The 23200-nt window shown below is 33.0% G+C and overlaps 2 protein-coding genes across 2 annotated transcripts; both read left to right on the plus strand.

Annotated features, from left to right (window-relative positions):
- Positions 1-7596: 7596 nt before the first annotated feature.
- Positions 7597-15428, plus strand: LOC142630683 (uncharacterized). The gene is made up of 11 exons (XM_075804709.1): positions 7597-8198; positions 8762-8886; positions 11156-11298; positions 11389-11594; positions 12148-12429; positions 12511-12569; positions 12894-12930; positions 13185-13256; positions 13399-13549; positions 14413-14556; positions 14731-15428. The coding sequence occupies exons 2-11, from the start codon at positions 8769-8771 to the stop codon at positions 15145-15147; spliced, it is 1629 nt and encodes a 542-aa protein (XP_075660824.1). The 5' UTR covers positions 7597-8198; positions 8762-8768; the 3' UTR covers positions 15148-15428.
- Positions 15429-20088: 4660 nt separating this feature from the next.
- Positions 20089-21838, plus strand: LOC142631848 (uncharacterized). Its single transcript, XM_075806171.1, has 2 exons — positions 20089-20438; positions 20572-21838. The coding sequence occupies exons 1-2, from the start codon at positions 20195-20197 to the stop codon at positions 21588-21590; spliced, it is 1263 nt and encodes a 420-aa protein (XP_075662286.1). The 5' UTR covers positions 20089-20194; the 3' UTR covers positions 21591-21838.
- Positions 21839-23200: the final 1362 nt, after the last annotated feature.

Here is a 23200-nt window from a genome sequence, read left to right on the forward strand (position 1 = left end):
GTTTTGGTGTACGGCAATTTCATTTTTGGCAGGATGGTTTAGCAGCCGGCGGCGATTACAAAACAGTGACAAGACTCTTTTATTATTTCAAGCTTTGTTGTAAGAAGAATTTTGTCCTTATAAAATGATTATCATGTTAAGAGTACACAGGTAGTAATTTATTTCTTGAAAAATCTGAGTATGTAATCACCTAAGTTTGTTTTAAAAGAATCTTTTTTTGATTTTTCATTATTTTTGGTTTTGCTTTGAAGTTATTTTTTTTTAAAAGGCCAAAAATAGTTCATAGAGCATGTTTTTTACTGGTTATTGGATTTTTTTTATTATGTTCAAATTTTTAAAGTCTAATTTTTTTGATATATAATTATATGTTAATCAACTTTTCAGAAAATAAAATAATAAGATTTAGCAACAAAAAAAAAATCATCTAAATGGGCAATCATAAGTAGAGATTATATAGTTGTTTTGAGAAAAGAAAATGATTATCCACTCGTTAGTTATTTTTCAATAATGATTGCATAACTCTTGGGAATGGGGTTTTGACCATGGGGCACTTTCTCACTTTACATTTTTTTTATGTGGGTGTTCTTTGAAAATTTTCTTTTCTATTTTGTTTTTCCCCATATGGGTCAGTCAAGTCAAGTTCTAACTTCACTGTTTTGGTGTACGGCAATTTCATTTTCGGCAGTTTGGTTTAGCAGCCGGCGGCGATTACAAACAGTGACAAGAGTTTTTATTATTATTCCAAGCTTTGTCATCTAGAAGATAAATTTAATTAAACGAGATAATAAATGAATAAAAAATGTTACAGATTTAGAAAAAAAAAAATGAAATGTTAAAAAGATAACCCATGGCACATTATTTTGCAACAACTCTCTCTCTCTCTCTCTCTCTTTCTCTAAAATGTAAACTGTTTCAGGGCAAAAAATTGGTGCAAATAATTACTTTACTGTTATCTTTATACGTTTTCAATAAAAAAATATTTAAGATTTTCTTTTTTCAAACTTTGTCTTTAAGATATAGAATAGCGTCTAACCAAATAAATTTTGCATCCAGGACAAGTTACTTATCTTTACAAGCTTCAAATTATAATTTTCTTGTCACTAATTAATATATATATATATATATATATATATATATATTATTCTTTAAATTTTAGAACTCGTAGTCATAGTCACTCTCCCCTGTATTGTGTACATAATTATTGACCTGGACTAGACATTAACTTGGTTTAAGAGCTGGTTATTGGGTCACTAGTTCAACTAGTGGGTCATCATTCCAATCGCATAGTTATATAAAAACAATAAAGAATATATTATAAAAATAAATTTAAAAAGTCATTAAATTAATATAAAAATTGATAAAAATAAGCATGTCTAAATTATTAATTAATATTAAGTCTAAAAAAACAAGTCACCTAATAATAATATAATTCAAACTCTAGATCTCACATGTAACATCACTAAGAAAAAAAATATACAAAAAGGATGTCATATTGTAGCAAAGTCTTTGTTAAAAAATCTTATTGCACTATATTTCTTAAAACTATAGGAATAAAAACATATCTTACAATTCAAAGTCATATTTTATGTTTACTGCATATCTCACTAGTTCCTTTAATCTCATGGATTACGATCTAAGTTAAAAGTTGAAGCTCTATGCTTATTGAAAAGTCAAGCATTAGAATAAAAAAAAAAAACAAAGGTACTACAATGAACCTATAAAAGTAATTTGATTTCAAAATTACAAAATCGGATGAGTCACAACCAAGGTGGTCGATATCATACCGGTACCGGCCGGTATGTACTGTACCGGTACATATACCGATATCGAAACGCCAACATTTTGTACTAGTTTAAATACCAGTTGTACTAGCTTTGTACCGGTCATACCAACTGATTTCGAGCACTACCGACTGGTACAGATTTTTTTTTTTTTTTAGTTTTGTAATTTTTGAATTTTTGTAAGGACAGAATGATAATTTACTTGCATTAACTTATTAGTATTATTTGTTTTCTTAGTATGTAATAAATAATTAAGCTTTTTTTTTTATATGTGTTTTTTTTTTCTTTTAATTGATGCCAAAGTCTAAAATCATGAATAATTTGTTATGAATTTAGGTAATGTTTTATAGTAATCTTTTATATTTATTATTGATGATGCCAAGAAAATCAGTAGGCTGGATGCTTCGGACTTGAAAGGACTACTGGATCTTTCTACGGCCTGAAAAAGAAAGAAAAGCGTATCAAAGGCGACCGGGGCTGCCGGCCAAAAATCCTCCGATGGCAAAGTTAGTTTTTTCCTCTAAGTTATTCGAATTCCAACTTTTTTGGAGTGAAAACTGAACGTACCTTGGGTTTGTCTGAAACAGCCTTTATATAGTGTTATCATAGGCGGTTACCAAAATTGGAACTTCTCCTGGCTTCAAGGAGAGATAGAAATCAAACGTAACTTGCATAACCGTCTGGAAGTTATGCTCTTGTTTCACAACGGATACCTGGCGGTTACGCGTGGGATAAGGGATTATCATATCTCATTTGGAGATTTTTCTAAGTGTGACACCCTCGTCCTTGAGTTCCTCAGTTGGGCGTGCTTTGTTTCACGCGAGGGGGCTGCCTCGTTTAACGGGTGAATGTGCTCAAGACGAGGATGTCGACACTCTGGACGAGTGCATCACTCTGATGGTGCGTACTTCGTCTTGAGCTCTTCTTCCCTGGACGAGGCACTTGTAGGTAAGTTACTGAGGGTGTTTATGGTAGTAGGTGGGCTATGGACGACCTGTATGGACGACTTGGAGATGGGCTATATTATTCCCCTATCAATTATAATACACACACATACAAGTATAAAAAATAATAGTAAACCCGAAACGGTATACCGATATTAACGGGTTCTGAAATATATTGTTCTACTGGTCAAACCGATATAGCCTCCGGTACGAGATTGACTCTCTTGGTCATAACAACCCGTTTGTGTTGCACAAATTGTAAAAAAACCATTGGGTCTTACCGAATTTTACGTGTTCAATCGAATAGGTGGTCCAATTAAACAACCGGATTGACTTAAGCACTGATTTACTGGGTTATTGGTCCGGTCATGTTTAATAACTATGATTGCATAAGCTTGCCACACTGCTCAGATGTCAATCCAAGCAGCCGTTTGACTTGAATATATAGAATTAACTTATCCGGAAAAAGAGAAGAAAGAGTTGAATAAATTTGCGATTAAAGAAGCTCAATATTGTCTAATAAGTTATCATCTGCATAGCAAAACCTTCTTGTTTTGTGTTTTTTACAAAGATTATTCGCCTTTTATTTTTATGGACCTGAGTATTGACAAAAATTTCCACAACCAAATCTATCTTCAGGTCCTTGTCGGCAAAGAAAAAAGATCTATGTTGAAGGTTCTTTGAATTTGGTTTGGACTGGGTAAAAGACCAAATTGGTAATTATAAAATTTAGGGTAAATTCTAGAAACCTCCCTTGAGGTTTGAGGAAATACCAAAGACATCCAACAGTTGTTGAAAATGATCAATTTGCTCATAAAAAGCAAACGGCGTGTAACGCCGTTAAGCACCATATATCAAACTATATTCTGTAATTTCTCTCTCTTCTTTCATGAATCACGCAGAATATCTCTCTCCTTCATGCCCAGAAAATCTCTCTCTTTTTCTTCACGCCAAAAAATATCTCTCTCTCAAGCTCAAGTTTGAAATTTCAGACTCGGGACCAACAACTCCTCCACCAGAATGGTTTCAAAGCCGGTTTAACCACAAATCTCATGCTATACTCTGCCGTTAAAAGCTTTGTGGTTGGGTTGCGAATCATGATGAATTGTAGATGGCAATTGTTGGGTCACGATGAGTGGAGATGGCGGTTGTGAGGTCAATTTGGTGGAGCTGCCGTTGTGGGTATGGGTTTTTTTTTTTTTTTTAGGTTTTGTTTGGATCTGAGGTGTGATGTTTGATGATTGGAATGGTTTGGGCTTGAGGAAGATGGGTGGGTAGTGATGGGTGGTGCTGTGGTGGACAGTGGTTGCTGGGTCACATGATGCTCGATGGTGGTTTTTATTTATTTATTTTATTTATAAATAATTTGGGGTCTGTTTGGGTTTGAGGTGTGAATCATGCGATGTTTGATGGTGGGAGTGGTTTGGGTTTGAAATCGATGGGTGGTGCCGTGGTTGCCGGCGGTTGCTGGGTCACACAATGCTCACCAATGGGTCTGGGTTTTTTTTTTTTTTTTTTGGGATTTGTTTGAGGTGTGATGTAAACAAATCTATTTGAGGTGAGATGTTGGATGGTTGATTGGTTGAGCTGATCTATGTTTGATTGCCTTGTGTGATACTGGATCTAATTGGGTTGATCTTGGTTTGATGGAGGGAGGATTTTTGTTTTGGGTTGATCTTGGTTTGATGGAGGGAGGATTTTTGTTTTTGGAATGTAATGTAAATTTTTATTTTTCCAAATGAGAATGTATGGCTTTGATTTAAAAATGTATGGTTTTTATTTGAAACATGGGTACTGGCTTAGTGATTTTTTTTTTTCTGTAATCTTTCTCAAAATACATGTTTTGTGTGTATTATTTGGACTGGTTTGAGCTTTCAGAGAGAAGCGTTTATGTTATGGCGCAAAGAAGAAAGTGAACAAACAGAGAACAATCGTTTGGAGAGAGTAATGGCAGTACACGCCATCTGCTTTTTAGGAGCAAATTGGTCATTTTCAACAACTGTTGGGCGTGTTTGGTATTTCCTCAAACCTCAGGGAAGGTTTCTGGAATTTACCCTAAAATTTATTTATTTTCTATAATTTGAGAGTTATAATGGAAAAAGAGAATTCAAACGCTAGATATGTTTTTGTTGGGAAAGTTGGGAGATACTAATTAGTTGAGTTACAAAGTTGTTGGCAACTCAAATGGTACATCTTAATTTAACAATGATAGCTTGCATTAACTTGTGTGTATTTTTCTCTTAATTATTAGAAGTGAAGGAGTGAGATGATAATTTGTAAATACAATAGAAGCATGTGTATTTTATAAAGTAGAAAAGGTGAATTTTTTATTAATATTTCATAAAATAATTTGAAAATTTTATTTCACGTTTAATATTTGAAAAAGAAAGGTCTAATGTGTACATTATTCTTAACCATATGGATGAGGCTGCCCATGTTGTAATCAGAGAAGAACGGATGGGAAGTAGGCTTTTTCAACATTATAAGCGGGTATGTTTGAAAAAGAAGATGTGGTGACTGGAAAGAGAAAGGTAAGTGATTGTGATATACTTAGGATTGGTGTTAAAAGTAACACATGTTTTATGCATGCTTTTTTTTTTTTTTTTGAGAAACATATTTTATGCATGCTGAGTATACAGATACAGTAACCTTTTTAATTTTTGACTTTAGTATATAGTTTTTTATTTTTCAATAAATATGATAATATTTTAAACTTAAGGGGTCCGCTCTATGAGGAATGTTCTTTATTATCAGATTAAGATACTAATTAGTTTTTTATGTATACCCGTTGAACGTTAGATCTTTTTTTTTTTTTATTTTTTTATTTTACGAACCTTAGATTTCTTATTCGATCACATATATAAGACAAAAGGCTTTTAACTATATGATAGTAAATAGTTTACTTCTCCATAAAAATTTAAATGAAACTATGCTTATTCATACACAGAATAAGATAGAAAATACGCTAGATGGGTATTTATCACCGTTAACAATAAATTGTCCTAATTCTTGATTTACTTTTATTTAACATTTGCTCCTAGTGTGTGCTTGGCGGCTCCAAAAACCAAACCGCAGGCTGCTTTTTACCATTAATTAACAAGCTTAATAAGCACCATAGATTACATTGGACACCGCAAGATAAAGAATGACGATGCATGCATCACTTTAAAGATGGATGGTTGCACACGGAATTAGTTGAGTTGCTTTCAAGTGTGTCATTACTCATTATCATAAATAGAGTTTTAGGACCATCTTATACGAAAAGTTTATGTGGCCCTCTTTATTAGCATAAGAATTTGAGTATCATAGGGTGGTCTCCAATATCATTTTTATTTGTTTATTTTACTTTCGAGTTCATCTACCGAGTTGACAATAATGGAAAAAAATGTGCACAAATACCTAATTAGCTTCATAATTTCTCATGGATACTAAGGTTGGATTGTTACATATTCATTAATGTACATGAATGCCAAAAGAACCTCCACTTTTTTTTTTTTTTAAACTTATGAAAGAGACAAGCCAAGTTGCTATATGCTTTTGAATCTCAGATAAAGTTGAAGGTTAAAAACATTTTATATAGGCACAAAATACAGCATGAAAGTGTAAATGGTATAAATACACTAATAAAAGCCTCTTTTTGCTACTTTCTTCAAGCCGAAAGAAAAAGAAAAGTATCTTCAAGAAATTATGTTAGCTTCTAAAATACGTAGTATAAATCCAGTTTATTTAGCATCGCTTTTTTTTTTTTTTACATTGTTTGACTTATTAAAGTTTTGTACTTTTGACAATAATAATCTCCGTTATTTTTGTAAAATTGATATAAAAGTTCCCAATAAATATACTTTCTCTCAACTTTTGGATACTCATTCCTTTATATATGTAGATAGCATATTGGCATAATCTAGATAATAGATACACATATTATTTATTTATTTATTTTCTCTTCAAAACTTACCCAAGTTGTAACTCCAAAATTCTTGATTGAAAATTTGCGTGCAAGTTTGCAACCACCAATGCCAATATCATCACCTTTCTTTGTCCTGAAAAATTATTCAACATTTCATGAACAATGTTCCTATCTTCATATGAAATTATAGTGGAATTCCAACATAAATATATTTTAAAAAAGCTTATTATTATTATTATTATTATTATTATTATTATTATTATTATTATGTAAGAAGAAAGAGCGTTAACTCTTTGAGTATGTAACTCTACAGTTACAAACTTACCAGACAAAGTACCTTACCAATTCCTTGACTGCCACCCTTTGAATATGCTTTTTGGGTACCAAAAAAAGCAAAAAATAAAAAATAACTGTCTATGCCATTTTATTTTTTCCTGTTTCTCTTTGTCTCTTTCTAATGTGAAGGGAAGCTAGTTTGCTTTTAAAAAAATTGTTATCCCAATGTGAGTGCTTTAGTTTATATTTTACCAATAACAATTTGTAACGTATTTTTTTTTAAATCACATGTAACATATTGACGTTGGTGACTCGGTGGACTATAAGATAGAACCCTTTAAATGAGAAAGATGATTTTGCTCGGTTTTTGCTTTTGTAATCTTTTTTTTATTATTTTTTATTGGCTGAATAAAAGTAAAGGGAAGTTTTACTTTTGTAATCTTACCAAATAAGATGTCACACCTAGTTAAGAAAACCAGAGAGAGAGAGAGAGAGAGAGAGAGAGAGAGAGAGGGAAATCTCCTACTGCATCCATCATCCATGACCAAATTGTCGTTAAAAGACATTCGAGGTTTTTTGACTTTGAAGAGAGAGAGAGAGAGAGAGGTTTGGTTGGAATCAGATAAATTTCAGACAACCCCACTAGAATTCATTGATATATACTATTTAGAAAGCCTTAATTTTGGAGTTGTTGCATATCAGAGAAAGTGGAGTAGGTTGAAAAAACTCTCCCTCCCTTTCCTCTATTTCTAAATGTTATTATAGGAGTGTTTGACACGGTGTTGTTTAGTCCTTAGAGCATGGAAGAGACCAAAGTGGAAGGTCTGAAATGGGTTCTGGTGTTTGAAATAAAATAAAAGAATAATAAGAGGAATAGTGGAGTTCTGACGAAGGTGTTTCAGTTGAGATGCTTGACTTGAATTTTGCTTTAAAAGCTTTGAAAACTAAGAAGAAAGAGAGAAGTTGAAGTCTTAGGCTTCTAGATATATAATATTTGCACTCAACGAATATCTTTATAAAGCTCCTCTTATAACAGAGAATGGGATGGTTCACTTGACAGAAAAGCCTCAGCTAAAGTTTTAATCAAGTATATATATTATAAGTTGGGACTTCAGGGATATATCTGAGAAGCTTTGATATGGGTTTTCACTGCTTTTGAATGTAAGCCTTTTGAGAGGATCGAGTAATATACATCAGAGAGAAGTCTTTGGGAGAACCCTTTATCCAAGTTAATGCAGAGAAATCGCCATTGAAGCTTTGTGGAAGAACCTTTCATCTGTATTAGTTCAGGTAAGGTCATGGAATAGTATGGTTCTTCTATACTCCAAATACTTCTTTGCGTATAGGAACTCTCTCTTGCTCATGTTTGAAAAACCTGCATTTGTGTATCTTTAAACATTAGTCTTCAGAAATAAGTCTGTTTCTTATCCATATGTTCATATATTCTGTTGGCTTAAGATGTTCTTTACTTGCAAAGAACTCATTCTATACAAATGAGGTTGCTTTTAGAATAGTTCTGTTGCCATAAAAAAAAAAAAAAAAACAAACAAACAAATCTATCTCAGTTTAGTTTTAACATAAATTCTACTTTTTGGAGTAGTATGTAGTCAAAGTTTCCTTGTTTGCAACTATGTGTGCAAATATAAGCATCAGAACTGTCCCTAACTTAAGAGTGAAAAGCTCCATGATTCTCTCCCTCTCCGACTGGTTAGTTAGGTTCATGTTTAGGTTTGATTAAGAGCTTGTTCAATGAATTTTGGTTCACATACCAATTTAGTTATTAATGGGTTAGTTGAAAAAGAAAATGAGTCAGCTTTGGCACATTTGTTGACTATTGTAAACTTCTTTGACAGGTTAGTTATGGGATCCACACATGGAATGCGAGTCATCCTCTCCCTAACTTTCATGATGGTAATTTTCGCCTTGAGTTTCCCAGAAATTGCTGGACAGACAATCTCATCTAGTGGATTCATAACAGGTGAGTTTTATATTTTGATGATTTTGAAATTTTATTTGAAATAATTTAAGGTTATGCCTGTTTAGAAAGAAATTTTCTGTTGTACCAGAATTGTTGTTACATAGTAATAATTTAGTAACTGTTGTAGATAATTAATCAAATTATAAATTTAATTTGAATTTTCTTAGTTCAGTTACTATTACAAACTATGAAAAGAGAATTATTGGTTAGAAAACATTATTAACTTATGTGGAAATTATTAAAACAAAGAATATTGCAAATAAGGGTACGTTCGTATATACTGTTAGAAAACTAAATTTTGAGTTTAAAATGAGTGTCCGTAAAAAAAGTTATGAGGAGTTGTGATTGCAAAACAGAGTTTTGAGTTTTAAAAACACTTAGGTTATGTTTGATAACAGTTTTTGTTTTTTATTTTCAAAAACTTGTTTTTGAGAATATAATGAAAAAACAATTTTCTTGTATTTTTGAAATAAAAAATATGTTTGGTTAGTTGAAATTAAAAAGATAGCTTATTGAAAAAAAAAATAGAAAATACTAAAATATGTTGTTACTAGGATTTGAACTCTAATGCTACCTTATTAAATGTGACAGATTCATTAAATTAAATGCGTATTTTCATTTATTTTTGAAAATTAGAAACTGAAAACAGCCTGTTGGATATTTTCAGTTTCCTTCACAAATTAAGTTTTGAGGACAATTTTTGTTTTCTGTCCATTTGGGGTTGCCAAACAAGTTTTTTAGTCTCAAAAATAGAAAATTGTTTTTGGAAACAAAAAATAAGGAGAAAAAGTAGTTATGAAACATACCCTTATTTAATCTTCCAAAACATTTTACCAAATAGATTTTAAATAAAAATGATTATATTGCACTGCTCGTAATATGATAAATTAGATGCCGAGAATATAAAATTCAAAAAATAAAAAAGATGCTAAGTATATGTTATAGAGTAATTCTTAGGTACTCCCGGAGCACGGAGAATGGTGCTCCCTCCTCTCACATTCATGGTGGGGTCCGCTCATTAAATTCATGGTGGGCTCCACCATGAATGTGAGAGGAGGGAGCATCATTTCACTATACTCCGGGACTACCTAAGAATTTTCCTATGTTATATTGCAAATTTACTATCCATTATAGCCCATTAAATAATATAAGTGCACTCTTTCATTAAAAATATTAATTAAAAAAAAATATGGCTGGTGCCTAAGACTAAAAGTGTTTTTTTATTTTCTTTTTCCTTTATGGTGAAAAAGGATAACTCCCTATCCACGGCATCGGGAGAATAATCATGTGAAAAGTATGACCCATAACCCATCCGCATTTAGGGAATGGCAACCCATTCTGTTTGGGGCGAAAGAATTCTTTTCAAACTCAAATCTTCTAAATATTTTACATATCACATCCAATTAAATTTTAGAATTTTCATCCAAAATCCATTCCATTTTATTTGCAAAACTATATCTGTCATAATGTTCCATTTGTTTAACTATGAATCTCCGTCCCAATTTCATTGGGAACATAACAGTTTTTTATAACATTATTTTTTATTAACTTTTTTCACAATTCGTTGAAAATATAGGTTGTAAGAAGTGCACAATCACTTTTACATACACCACTTGCATCATTTTTATTCTCCCCACAAGTTATAGGAAAGTTGTCCCCACTAGACTTTTTTAAACTCTTCTCTTAAAAAAAAGGAAAAAAGAAAAAAAGACTACATCATTGAATTATAAGGCTTTTCCCATTTTTTACTAGACTTATTCAATTGGGACCAAGTTAAATTAACGATGCATCTAAATTTAGGCACTATTAAATACTATTACACTTTTCATAAAAAAAAAACATATACTATTATACTAGATCAAACAATATTTGTTATTAAAAAAGTCAAACAATATATTAAGGCATAAAGAAGGACACACTTACATTTGTTATAAAAACTTTAATGGCAATATCTTAGTAATTCTTATTCACCTATTGATCCAATGCCTAATAGTTAAGACTTGCTTTTATATATATAAAAGGCCTTCTATTTTCAAAATTTTAGGAGCAACAAGGATAAGAAGGGGCATATATATTATATAGTGCTCAAGTAGAGAGCAAGTTAAAATATCCTTTTTTTTTTTTAATGTTTGCTCATAAACATTTACATATTAAGAACATTTCAAGGTCAACTAGATTGCTGGATTCAGAGTCCATACTAGTTAACTTAATTGAGCTACTAATTTTTCTTTGTCTAGCATACTAATGTTCCTTTTACCTGGTTTCATAGGGAGAAATTTGCTTCAGACAGACAATGTCTTAGAAGAGTCAGAACCCGTTAGACAGTCAGATGATACTGTGAGGGTGGATCCTTTAGACCATTTTAAGAAATACAGAGGAGGATATAACATTACCAACAAGCATTATTGGAGTGTAAATCTCTCTCTCTCTCTCTCTCTCTCTCTCTCTCCTCCTAAATTGTAATGTAACTTGGTATTTAGAATTGTTGTTTATATTGTGCAGTCAACTATATTTACTGGGAGTTATGGATATTTCATTGGGGTGTTGTGGCTTTTGTGTGGACTTGTATATGGAGGCTTTCTATTGGCAAATATATATTGTAGTAAAACTAGAAAGAGTGGAAAGCTGAGGCAAAGATCACCTTGTCATCACAGGCAGTGTTACCTCTGGCATATTCTCGTGGTCATATCCTTAACAATCCTGGCAATGTAAGTCATTCAACTTTGTAGTCCACACAATACAATGCTAAAAGCACTACACCAAAATTTGCATAAATCTCTGCTACCTTTTTTTTTTTTTTTTGCTGACAAGGGTGTCCAGGGCTCTTATAGCACCTGACTAATCTCCAAGTTTGTGTAATTCAAGTTTCAAATCTTACCTTCTTCTAAATTTCGGAAAACCTGACCGTAAAACACAAATGTTTAATTCCATTCTCAGATTCTTCATTGTCACATGAAGACTTTTTGCATTTCTAACTGAATCAAATAAAACTAACTACAAAATTTGGTCTCCCTGATATGGAAGTTAAAAGAACTTGTTCTTGGTAAGGGTGTTAGGAGAGCCATAGTTAGTTTTGAAGATGATCTGATGAACATATTTGCATAGATGATCAAAACCAAATAAATGCATTGACATCAAAACAAGTTTACAATTTGTGTTATCAAGTGAATCATCCACACATTAGACATTGAAGCAAGGTGATAAGAGACATCCTGCCACGGTACGAGTATAACTGTGGTTATATCTTTCTATTATTTGCAGAGCTGCATCTGGGTTAGTTCTGGCGGGCAGTGCAAAATTTCACTCACAAGCAAAAACTGTCGTGAACATTATCATTAACACCGCAGATGAGGCATCAGAAACCATACACAACACAACAGAGGCAATGAATAACATTGCAAATAACTTAGAAACATCCAGTGAAAACAGTGACACTTCTAGCTTCCTTACCTCCACATCCAAGAAACTTGATGTTGAAGCTGCAGACATACAAATGCAGGCTAAGAAGAACAGGCGTCTGATTGACAAGGGTCTACGGATAGTGTAATTCTCTCTCACTCTCTCCTTCTCTCCATTGGATATCAAAATGAAATTTTTATGCTAATGACATTTTTATACTTGCAGGTACATACTAACCACATTCATTATTTCATTGAACCTGGTTGCGGTCATAGCTTTATCAGGTGTGGGGCTGGGTGTGTGTGTGTGTGTGTTTCCAAGTATTAGTGATTTAGAGCTAAATAGTTATAAGGGTCGACTTTAATTAAGTTCTAAGGTTTGATTGGGACTTTAATTCAAACCTGCTCAATGTTAAAAAAGAATCCAAAAACTCCCAGTAAGCTACCTCAAATTAACTTGAGCAGAAAATTTTCTACTAAAAAAAGTGAAAATTCTAAACATCTAGTACCTAGAACTTGCCTTGAATTTAGCAACATAAGACTTTTAGTAGTTCCAGTCCATCATCAATGACCTAAAATCACTGAAGTCAAAATTCTTCTTCTTTGCAGTCTTTGGAGCTCTGAGGGTTTGCCGTGCACTTCACTTGTGAGTATATAGAACCATTTGAACATGGATACACTAGCATAGCTGTTATTTTAGCCCATTTGTGTCCGTTTGCCAACAGCTTTTGATTTGAGCTTATCTGCTAATGTAGAGTTTTTTAAAACCTCAATTTTTATAAATACAACTACATTTTTAAGCAATTTTCAGCAAATAGGCTTTAGTAAAAAGCTGCATCCAAACAGATTAGTCACCATGTATTTTGAGAAATAAAACTCATTATGTAACTTCTGTTACAGATTCATCATACTATGCTGGTTCCTTACAGTTCTATGCTGGTTGTTCTTTGGAATGTACTTCTTCTTGGAAAAGTAAGTTTTTTTTTTTTGCCATTTCTCATGTGTTCTATACTTCTATCACTACAAAATATTATAGTATTTCCCAAAATAAGAAATTGACATAGGAAAGGAAGTTTGCACATGATAATTGAAAAAGAAATCAATTCTATTTCAGGTTCTCAGGTGATACTTGCACAGCTCTTGAAAACTTCCAACAAAATCCCAACAACAACAGCTTGAGCTTAATCCTTCCTTGTGATGAATTGCTCTCAGCTAAATCAGTCCTATTTGATGTCAGTGCAGGGATATACAACCTTGTAAATGAGGTAAATTATTAGTTTCCTTTGGTTACATAATTAATGGAAAATTGTCTTAAGTTGCTAAGTAAATGTCTCCTCTTCTATGATTAATTGCATAATAAGCGCCAAAAAAATTGGTCTTGGTATCAAATTAAATCTTTATAGTCTTAATTGTATCAATATTTGCCATACAGTTTCAAACTATGGGGTTTATTATATAATTACTTTACTAACCTTGCCTGCATATTTAATTAGCTATGAGTTGCATCTTTGTCAGTTGATTCTTTTTTTTTTGCTCACAACATGAGAGCATTCGAACCCAGGTTCTTCTCATGAAGAGACTGTGCAATATCACCTAGCCACAAGGCTCTTGTCATTTTCTTCAAGTGGCATTGGTTATCTATAATTCCTTCTTGTCTTCTATATGCTGCTTACAATGAAATTCCTAAACACATTACATACCAGCCAATGAAGTATAATTTGATATAGAAAATAGATATTAGGCACAATCCTAAAATGATTTAGTTTGACATAACGTGTAAATCATTACAATGCCAAAATCAGGGAAGAGTTCAATTAGCCTAAAATAGTATCTTTTTAGAAATGTACTATTTAGAGTCATAAAGTAGAAAAAAAGGATCAAGTCTAGGAAAAGAAAGAAAGGGGCCAATGCTCTAATTGATTCAACCACTTTGTACTTTGTAGCCTCTTCAAATTGTGCCCTTTTATGAATGATCTCTAACCATAAGAATCAAAATTGGAAGAGCACACTGATGTATCAAATATTACGTACTTACCTGTCCAATTTCTAGTTGAACCTCAATTAACTTTATTATGTACACAAAATACTGAAATTCAGAATTTTCTTTTGTTGGTAAATCGCTCTCCAGGTGAACCTGAATATATCAGTTCTACAGGCAACATCTTATCCAAATCTTGTTCATGTCTGCAATCCTTTCTCTTCACCACCAAAGTACCAATACCAGCCAGACAACTGTCCAGCTGATACAATTCGAATAGGTGACATCCCAAAGGTATGCCAGTTGAAATTGAGAAAACTTTGTGCTTTCTTTATTGACAATTTATCTCTACTATTTAGCGATTATCTGCATGATGAATCCCTGGGATCTTGTAGTATCACTGAAATCAGTGACAAAATCTGTCTAATCCATTATCTCTGATTATTTTTATCTATTTTGTTTTGGAAGGTATTGAAGTTTCTTACTTGTTCTGATGCCAACAATGCGACATGTGAATTTGGATTTATATCCAATACCGATTATAAGACAGTGGAGTCTTACTCAAGTTCAGTACAAAATCTGCTAAATGCGTACCCAGGTATGGAAAGTCTGGTTGAATGTCAGTCAGTGAAGGATGCCTTTTCTGAGATCCTGCTAAAGCACTGCAAACCTTTGAAGAGAAATGTTCAGATGGTTTGGGTGTCAATGGTCTTTCTGTCAATGATCATGGTGTTTTTAATTTTGATATGGATAGCACAAGCTAATCATGAGCAGAATCATCATTTTTCAGATAGTTCTGTGAAACCCAATTTAGCTAAAGCAAATATGCCAGATGCAGGAACAGCTGAAGAAATTAACTGTAACCCAAATTCCAGCGTAGTCTAGAGCTAGCAATTAGTTTCAAGGAAAATACTGGAAGACAAACGCGCAAGCAATTTCCAAAAACTCTAGAATAGGATAGGATTATCATATACAAGATTATATTTGTACATAAAGAAAGCAGAGATCAAGAAGAAATTGAGATGGGTGCAACAAAATTATTGTACCAGAAAACTAGAACACAATTCTTTGTTTTTTTGATACAGTAGAAGGCCAAAGCAGGGGACCAACCCCATAATGAAGTGTAAGGAAATACGTCAAGCAATAATATATTTTACTTGATTCAATTCTTAATTGCAGCATGCAGCATTTTAAGAGGACCAAAACAGTAAAAACATTGTGCATCTCTATCCCTGCATTTGTGAAGGACTGCCTCTCCAATCTAACTTTTAGTGAGTTTTCAACAATGAAGACTATTTCCAACACTAAAATATTTCAACAACTTATTCTGCTGCAGTTTAATGATTATTGAAACTATAATATGAAGTAGTTGAATGTGCGGTGTAATACCTCAAATGGTGTGGATTGTAATGAATTTGATTGTATGAGTATGTGCTGATTGATTATGTGTTGAGTCTCACACCAATTGTGTACTATATTGATCTAGACGTGTTTGGTTATAACGTAGATGTGATTAACATTTTCCCAGATTGTGACACATGCTGCTTAAATAATGCTAAAGTTCTAGTTTAGCAGTTTTCTTTTCAAATAGCGCTATAAACCAACCGCGAGATGAATATTTTGGTAAAAAGAAAGAGTTAGAACCTACACAATAATGTCAACATTCTTTAAGAACATGGTTCGAATTAACAATCTATATCCATAGACTGTAATAGCTAGATAGCCTAGATGGTATGGATTTGTGTGTTGATTTCGGACCACAATGTCACAGCAACTTCTGTTTTTATACCTCTGGGAACCATAGTGCACATATCTCAAGATAGAACCAGCAGGAGTCAAGACCACTAATCTTCATTGTTTTGAGCAGATTTTTGAGTTGTTTTCTTTTGTCTTCAACATTTTTGGATACTAAAAACTAAAACTCAAATATATGACTTGAATTTGCCAACACAACAACATTTGACCCTAACAATCTCCTCATTTGGCAATCCATGACAAAACCACAAAAGTAAATGAATGTCCATAATATATTCTACTCGCAATACATCAAAATTAGCCTAATCTAAAACTTGAACTCCGGAAAACTTTGCAACAATATAGCTTGAGTCTTGATACGGCTTAAAAACCTATCTTTGTTGGAATACATTAAACGAGACGCATTAAGGAATCTTTGGAAAACATGACAAGTAATAATATCATTGCTCAAATGAATCAACACATGCACAATATAATAATCAATAAGAACAAACATGCTGGAAAAAAAATACACTATCTTAAATATAGCAATAAGCCAATAAAGCATCAAGTGAATAAAAAATAAACGGTTACAAAAACCAAATGTAGAAGAGATAAGAAAAGCAAGTACATCAAAATGAATAAATCTCTCCGAGTACGAAAAAATGTACACTACTCTCTCACTCTCCCATAAGTGAGGCTTAATATATGGGATTTTTAATTTTTTGAAATGCTACTCTCCCTCTCTTCACATGTGACCCTGAATTCATCTTTAATAAATGGAGCCCAAAATGTGAAATAAAAATTGGGTGTGCTAAAATTTATCTTTAATAAGTGGGCCCCAATGTGTGAGATTTTTAAATTATATTTTGAGATAATAAATTTAATCATTTAATTAATATTCTAACACTCTCTTGGCCTAAATTGGTTTGTTTTATTTTTCTCAAACCAAGAATAACCTTAAGTCTTATGATCAGCCAACTTGGGCCCATCCCTGTTTTTTTTGGCGTGCTTGCCTCGTGCATCCTTCATTGGTGTGATATTGAGATGTTTTAGATACCATGTGGAAACTTTCTTGACAAGTTTTGTGAAGTGATACACTAATAACAGAGAAGAAGCCAACCTAAATGAGTCAATTTAACCATATAAGACCAAGCTGTCAAATGGTTCATACGTTAGTGAGTCCGTTAATAGTTGAGCTTGAGACAAATTTTCCATAAAAAAGAAAAACCTACATTTTCTTTTAGAGCAATGTTAGTTACAGACTCTGCCTAGCCAATAATATTGTGTTTTGAACATACAATTTCAACCTCTTTGTTTACGGGTTGTGTGTAACACTTTTTACACGTCTGCAATAATAATTTTCCTTCCTTGTATTGCATACATATAGAGGGTGTTTAATAAGGGATTTTAAACAACGTTTTTCAATGTTTTAACAATATTACACGTACTTTCACACACTTTTTTCACCTACACGTATTTCTAAAAAATATAAACAACGTTACTAGAACAACATTATCAAACAATACCTAACATTTCTTGTATTGCACACATATATGCAGACATGTGTGCAACAATACTAATTTTCTTTTATTGTATTGTATGCTTTAGAGACATATATATATATATATATATATATATATATATATTAGTGACTTCCAGCCTTGTTTTCTTATCATTTAGAACTTCCACTTTTTAATTGAGGGCAAATTTTCAGCCTTATTTCTCCTCCTTCTTATCACCAATTTTCTGTTTCTCTCTACCATTAGATTCCGCTAATATTGTCACTTCTTGTGGGAATGGTCTCCGTTCAGTTGTCCTCTAGATTGTATACAGCATCGTGGACTAAAGCCCTTTCAACCACTACATCGGCTGGGGACTCTGTAGTGTCAAGTGAAGCACGCAAGGCCAGGACGACATCTTTGCTCCTTCATCTTTATGACTTCTTTGTGAATGTAACTCATCTCTCACTTTCCCTTCTTCTTCTTTTTTTTTTTTTTTTTTCATTTGCATCTTATTTTTTGCACATATAATTAATATATAGAGCGCGTGTGATGAGGTTTTTTTTTTAGTTTAATGTAATTTATCAATTTAAATTTATCTATGGTGAATGAGTTTATACAGGAAGAGATTTTTAAGAAATTAAAATTTAGGCTTTGAAGAGTCAACCCTTAAGTTTAGTGTGGGCTAGTAGTTTTTAAGAAAAAAAATGTAAGTGAAAATACTATTTTGGTCCTTATATTTTTGAGATACAATCAATTTGGTCATGGTAACAGTCAATTTAGTACTAATAATCAATTTAACCCCTACCGTTAATTCACTAACGAAAAATGTCTACGTTACAAACGATGTGAATTGTTGGTACACTTAGAGCCTATGTGGCAACTAAAATAATAATAAAACTTTTTTATTAACTTCAAACAGTTCCACTTCAGTAATTAATTTATCAATTTTAAGAATTTTTAAAAAAAAATTCAGATCTGAAACACGCTAATCTTAAACTAAACCCAGAAAATCAAACCCAAATCAATCTTCACAAATCTCAGTTCTTCAATCATCACCTATACACACCATCGTGTGGCTCAACTATCTACAATTTCTCTTTCTCGCAACGGTACCAATCTCTCTTTCCCATCTCCTTTTAGCTATATATCCACAGTCCAAAATCAACCATCTATAATCCACTACCAAATAAATCCCAAATCCAAAAATATTCAATTAAGTAATCAATCCAAAGACGTGGTGGAGAGAGAGAACTTAGCATATGCCCATTAACCACTAATCTTCTTCACACAATCTAAGACCGTACACGCAAATACAATCCCTCCCTTGTTTTGGCGTGCGGATGGATAGTATTTTTTAATTTTATACAATCCATTGTGTTGTGTACCCAAAGCTTTGGCGTTTCAATTTTTATTACTATAACAAAACTCTAGGACTAGTCTAGGATCTTGAATCTTCTTCTTCTTCTTGCTTTTTTCTTCTTCTGAATAATTAAGGAGAGGGATCCATACATTTAGTTATATTTTATAAACTATGAAATCTGCAATATGTGTTTTTTTATTTAATTAAAACCTTGAGATTCCTTTTGTAGGGCATGAATGAAGCAAACTAACTAATAATAGAAAAGCCTTCGAATATGTCTACCTAAATAGTATATATTAGCAACAAACTGCAATACCTTTAATTGGCACCTCGGATGTTCTTCAAAGACATCAAGATTTTTTTTTTTCTATTTTAATACCTGTGTCTGTGTGTCAGTCTAATATCTTCTTCAAAAAAAGGGAGGGATTGACAACACATCCTTTTTATTATTATTATTTTTATTTAACTCCTTCGAGCTATATTGTTCTTCCATTTTAGGATCCTTAGCATGTTTGGATAATTTTTTTTTTCCTATCTTTTGTATAGTATGTGGTTAAAGTTTTTTTGTTATTTATTTTGTCTTAGGAGGTTATAATTAATAAAATGGGGACCACATCACCCGCATGGAGCTTGTAGGTGACATTTGAAGTCTGATTCCATAATACACACAAAGAACAGGTAAGCTCTTATTAGTTTATACATCAACATTTTTTCAAATAAATCAATCGCTTTCTTTTATTCAAAAATAGTAAAATACACTTCATTGGTTAATAACTCTGCAACCCCATGACATAAGAACTAATCATCTTCTACACAACTGCAATACTTTATTTAAAAAAAAAAAACTATATTACAAATGTTTCCAATTCCCACTTGAACTGATCTAATCCAACCCTAATTTTTTTTGTAAAATCTTTTTATTTTATTTTATATATTTATAGATTAATCCAACCCTAATGTGAATTGCTGACATGGGTCTCCAACAATTAAATGTAAAAAAAAAAAAAAAAATCCCACGTTGCGATGGTTTTGAAGCATGCATTGTAATCACCAATCATATATATGCCCAAAAAAATCACACAGTTGGTACCGCCCCTTGATATTTTTCAATTTCTTACATCAAGTGGGTGGGACCCTTTACACTTTATAATTTGATTTGTCTGTGACTCTCTTCCTTCACAGCCATGTTCCCCAAAAAAAACAAAAACACAGTCACAGACATTCTCTATTTTACACAGCCAACCAAGATTCCAGTACAATTGAGAATTCAGTCCAAGTCCACACAAAAGAATTCCTCTAACCGGGAATTACTTTTCCAAACAGAATTCAAGAAATGACTTCATCACATTCACACAAAGCAACTGAGCTAGAATCAGGTACGGCCGACTCCGTTGCGTCCTCGCCTCGAGGAGATGATCAGCATACACGTGTACGGTTCATGTGCAGCTTCGGCGGCAAGATCTTACCACGACCGCACTATAACCAACTCCGCTACGTCGGCGGCGACACACGCATCGTTGCTGTACACCGCGCCACAAACTATTCCACCCTCCTCACCAAGCTATCTAAGCTCTCAGGTACCTACCTACATAAACCGTTACTTCTTAATTCAACGGTTTTTTTAAATTTCAGTAATAAAAAAAAAAAAAAAAAACCGTTTCTTTGTTTTTGTATTTTTTTTTTAACGTTGTAGTAGTAATTAATTAACAGGTACAACAATTGTAACTGTGAAGTACCAGTTTCCGAACGAGGATCTTGATGCGTTGATTTCTGTTACAACGGACGAGGATGTTGAGAACATGTTGGATGAGTACGACCGGTTCACACAGAATCAAAACCGAAGGTCGGCTCGGCTTAGGCTATTTTTGTTTTGTAAAAGTGATGACCATGATTCTAGTAGAACCAGTAGTATCAGCTCGGCTAATCGTGACCATTGGTTTCTTGATGCTATAAATCATGGCGGCTCGGGCATGGGTCTAGAGCGTGGAAGATCTGAAGTCTCTTCTATTGTTTCTGAATTACCTGATTATCTATTCGGGTTAGATAATTTTGAAGAGACCCAAACCCAAACCCGTGACCCGAAAATAAGGACCCGGCAGCTTGAAAATGTGTCGAATTTGGATCCGGGTTCTCCTGCTCCGGTTGTGAGTTCACCATTTTGTTCAACATCATCTGCTCCTTTTGCTCAAGCCATACTTAATCTTCCACTTGTCAAGACCAAACCCGATAACCCGGAACCGATTGTGGAACCAAAAGAGAATCAAGTTGAGGTGGAGATGGGTGAATCGGTTATACCACAACCAACTGGGTATCGGGAAAACCAAGTAATTCATTACATCTCAAATTCTCATTATTTGGGTCAAGCGGTACAACAAGTACCTATTTATTACATTTCGGGTCCAGTGCAATCCGGAAATGTTCCGGTTCAAACCGTTCATATGGGGGCCCCATATGTTCCGCAATACCCGATTGGGGCAAGTCAAATACCACTTGGGTACCATCATCTGGGTATGGGTCAAGTATATGGCGGAGGGATGAGGCCAATTACGACGACGTTTGACTCATATGATGTGCCGAGAAGAGTGGTTTCGGATGGGGTGAATCAACAAGCGTTTTATGGTGTTAAGAACCTGGGTATAATCCCAATGTATTCGAGCATGATGGTATCGGGTGGGGAAGATTTGCAAGGCATTGGGTCGGAGGTAAAGCCAAGTTGGGCCTCCCAGTAGTATTTGACTATATATAAGCCAATTGGCAATTTGTGTAATATGGTGGCAAATTTACCTTTTAGACCTTAAGTCATACTTGTATGAGGTTTATGTGTGTTTGGTGCTATTTTTGAGTTTGTTTAGTGTTATGACATCTTGAGAGTGTAAATTGGTTTTTGAAAAGATGTATAGGCCACAAACTTTGCTATAGAATCTCTATTTGTTTGTATGTGAATAAAGAAGTTTCCTATTTTTGTTGTGATATAATAGTGAGGTTTCTCTTTTTACACCTTTCATTTCAATTTTTATTTTGATAATCTTACCCCTTTCATTCCATGCAGACTATAAAATGTAGGCTTTACATTCTTTCTATAGAAGATAACCTTTTCTTTCTTTTATTTTTCTTGACAGAAAAGTTATTCATATTATATTTTCTAGAGACTGAAATATAATAAAAAGTACTTCGAAGTTACAACTTGTTCTATAGAATCATTCTTGGCAGATATTCATATTGGTCAGATTGAACTACCATTAAAAACTAGAGATTACAGAGATACAGTAAATATGTTTGTGCTATAAGAGTAAAGAAAAATCATGATTTAAAAAAAAAAAAATTGGCTTAAAATCATGATTTGAAGAAATTAATTCAAAGTTCATACTAACAATAATTGATTATGTAGCTCTAAGTTCACACTTTTTTTTGGGAACAGGCGTACATCAAGCTAGTTCTCAATTAGCGATCCTAGTGAAGATGTACATTTTTCAAGTTTGTAGGTCTCCAAACTTGCCCAATCCTTGACTCAGCTCGTTCATGCAATCATGCTTACCGCTTTGTTTACAGTCTCCATTTATGGGGTTTTAAAATCTAAATTGGGTAAAGCCTTTGCCCGGAGGGCTAGTGATAGATTGGAAGTTTGGCATAGATGGGCCATGGCCAAAGGTTTTTTAAAAGACTATATTAAAAGTAAAAAGGTTTAACCCCTCTCCAATATTAAAGTGCAATCAATAATTCATTATCTTACAATGCAAAGTAGTTTTTTTTTTTTTTTTTTAAGAAGAAAAATGCAAATATTTTTATTACCTTAATATCAAATGTAGGTCTGAAAAATATCTTCTCAAAAAAAAAAAAAAATGTTGGCCAAATAGGTTGAATCTCTATTGTATAATAAGTCTCAATTAAATCAATCATTCCATCATTTTAATTGAATGATGCTATGAAAAACTACTCCCCAAGGGGTACCCCAATCTTCTAATCATTAAAAATATATGTATTACGGAGAATATGTGGTGGAGTTTCCTATTAAGAAAACTTAAAAAATATAATCTGTTTTAAGCTTAGTCCTACAGATCAACTAACCAATTAGGCAGCATTAGCATGCCTAGGATGAACTTCTTGTGAGATATGTAACTTGCCACTTTCAAGTCTCACCCTATTATATTAATGCACAAGTCGTGATTATTTGAGTCTCCCTACTAGCAAAAATCTGAATTTGGAGATATTTGGTTAGATATTTTGGAAATATTTTCATGTGGTTAGTTAATGGTAAAAATAACCTAAAAATAGTAAAAACACCACTACCATAATCCAAACTCATCACACACAATAACCAAAAACATATCCAAAACTTGAT

The sequence above is a fragment of the Castanea sativa genome, chromosome 4, assembly GCF_040712315.1.
Source record: "Castanea sativa cultivar Marrone di Chiusa Pesio chromosome 4, ASM4071231v1".
NCBI lineage: Eukaryota > Viridiplantae > Streptophyta > Magnoliopsida > Fagales > Fagaceae > Castanea > Castanea sativa.